The 2,294-nt window shown below is 40.8% G+C and overlaps 1 protein-coding gene across 1 annotated transcript; it reads right to left on the bottom strand.

Moving 5' to 3' along the window:
- Positions 1 to 819: 819 nt before the first annotated feature.
- LOC119082896 lies at positions 820 to 1,957 on the bottom strand. Its single transcript, XM_037192558.1, has 3 exons — positions 1,546 to 1,957; positions 1,338 to 1,488; positions 820 to 1,269 (listed from the first exon to the last, which is right to left on the bottom strand). The coding sequence occupies exons 1-3, from the start codon at positions 1,829 to 1,831 to the stop codon at positions 888 to 890; spliced, it is 819 nt and encodes a 272-aa protein (XP_037048453.1). The 5' UTR covers positions 1,832 to 1,957; the 3' UTR covers positions 820 to 887.
- Positions 1,958 to 2,294: the final 337 nt, after the last annotated feature.

Raw genomic sequence — 2,294 nt, 5'->3', positions numbered from 1 at the left:
TTATTTCGGGAAAATTGTCAGTCGAGGAATTTGACCCACCCAAATGACTCATTTGAAATGAGTGGGCCGAGTTTATTTAAATGCCAGCCGTTCAAATTTTTATGCGAATAACCAGTTTCTTGTGAATCGTCAATAGAATAGGACGCTAGAGTTATAACCGCGAAATGAGACTTAAATCAATATTCAGTCAGAGGAGTGGTAGAAAAAACGAAGTAAAAATTCAACAATTTTGTTGCTCGTTGCGAATCCATTGAATTATTGCATTAAATTTTAGCCAAAATCTGTAGCCGTTGGAAGCACAGTGTCGGAATATGTTAAAAAGAGCACAATTCACGGCGTCGCGTACGTTGGAGACGATGAACGAAATAAGTTGGAAAGGTGAATTTGAAATGTTTGCATAGAAGGAAAAGAACTAATTGAATGAATGAATGGATATTTATTAACATAGTTTTTTGTGTGTTTTGAGGGTATAATAATAGTGTTTTATATGAATTCAGTGTTTAACCTATGGCGGGTTTACATCTATATTGTAGGGTTAGTAGCTAGTGTCTGATTTTATATAATTCAAGATTGTATTGCTAATTGTAATGAAAATTTTAACAAAAAACTTATCGAAGTGACTAATCGCACCCGGGTGCAATTAGCCAGACAACACAGCTGACGCTATTCGCACCCGGGTGTGATTAGCCAGACAACACAACCAATGCTATTTGCACCCGGGTGCGATTAGCCAAATAACACAACAGATGCTATTCGAACCCTACGTAGTACATTTTCACCGAAAATACGATTTTCTAATGTTATATTTGTATGATATACAGCGACTTTCAAAAGAATGTACACAGCATATTTTGTGTCTCAACCGCACGCTTTAAATCGTCGGCCATTCACGTACTTCGTGAGAACGCAGTGTTCTCTGTTGTGTTCAACGATGAGTCGATGAACTTTCCATAACGGCACAGTCCCAAGTATCCAATGTTTCTGGCGGCATTGATGTCTCGATTCCATAGTATATTGTGTCTGGCGGGAATCGGACCAACGTAAATGGTTCTTTTGAGGGTTAACCGTTTGGCAATTCTGATCTTGTCGTCGATACTCCACCGGTCTATACGATTCATTGAAACACGTGACTTTCGTTCAGACTGTGAAGGTTTCGTGCCCACCTTCTTCATTTTACGTTTGATCGACCGTTTCGAAGTGTAGGTTGTGATATGGTGAGCTGGCATGGAATCTCGAGCAGGCGTACAAAATTTTGTGCAAATTTTCAGCCTGAAATAACAGAAAACAGAAAAGTTACTTTCGCATTTTGCTATTTTACTTTGTTATCATTAAAATACCTTTCTTTCGATGACTCGACATTGTCCAACGGTTCATAACATCTGCTGCAGTTCTTGGTGGAGTTTGTTTCTGGCGTTGATATGATGATAACGTTACGACGCTGTTGCAGGTAGCGTGACAACTTTTTACCTGTTGGTGCACGTCGGTGACCTATGATTTGAAGAATTACCAAAAATGTCCAGCGACAAGAACACATGATCATCTTACCTCGTATTGTGGAGTTGGCGGGAGTTGAGCAATTACCCATAAATACGATTCGGCAGCTTTTTTCCTCTAACTTATGACCAACCACGTCCACTTCGCCTACAATCTCTCTTGCCATTTGAGTCATTGCGGTTTGGGTGGATCTGTACTTGGCGAATTGTAGATTGGTCACCTGACGATGCATATAAGCTTGTGTCGCTTCATTGAACCACTTGAGTCTTGACGTTAAGTATTGTCGGTAGTCGGGATTTTTCGATGACGGCTCTTCGTTGCCGGATTGTCGGTCCATTCGGTATCTTTCGTCGAAGGTACCCAGCAATCTTTTCCGAATTCGTTGTCGTTTTGTGAATCCGGCCTTGTAGTGGTAGTCCTTCGACTTGTGCAATACGTTGGACTCGTGGATTTTGGAATCTTTCCACGTCCACAGAGGAAATGCTGACATTGTCCAAAGGCGTTACCATGTTTGTCAATTTGTCTACAATAGCCGGATCAATGTCGGTCCTAGTCGAAGTGAAATAATAAAAATTTTGCACAGAATTAGATTGATGCTATTTGGAAGCACGCATCAATTTGAACTTACTTTGTCGGCATGTCCTCTGAATCATCATCATGATCGGATTCACTATCAAATTCGTCCTCAGCATCGGACGCGTAATCGGAATCAGCATCTTCGCTTTCAGCTTTTCGTTTTCGGTTTGCCAGATCGATCACCTCGTCCCGTGTCATCTTTTTGTCTTCTTTGACACGACAAA

The sequence above is a fragment of the Bradysia coprophila genome, unplaced genomic scaffold (genome assembly GCF_014529535.1).
Source record: "Bradysia coprophila strain Holo2 unplaced genomic scaffold, BU_Bcop_v1 contig_50, whole genome shotgun sequence".
Lineage (NCBI taxonomy): Eukaryota > Metazoa > Arthropoda > Insecta > Diptera > Sciaridae > Bradysia > Bradysia coprophila.
Note: the sequence above shows the minus strand (reverse complement) of the source record. Positions and strands in the feature narration are given on the sequence as shown.

What these genes read in the sequence shown, in the direction of transcription:
- LOC119082896 (XM_037192558.1), bottom strand. Translation starts at nt 1,831, where the DNA reads ATGGACCGACAATCCGGCAACGAAGAGCCGTCATCGAAAAATCCCGAC. An exon ending in CGCCAACTCCACAATACGAG is followed by an intron (nt 1,489 to 1,545) that starts GTAAGATGATCA and finishes TTCAAATCATAG; the next exon opens with GTCACCGACGTGCACCAACA. An exon ending in GTCGAGTCATCGAAAGAAAG is followed by an intron (nt 1,270 to 1,337) that starts GTATTTTAATGA and finishes CTGTTATTTCAG; the next exon opens with GCTGAAAATTTGCACAAAAT.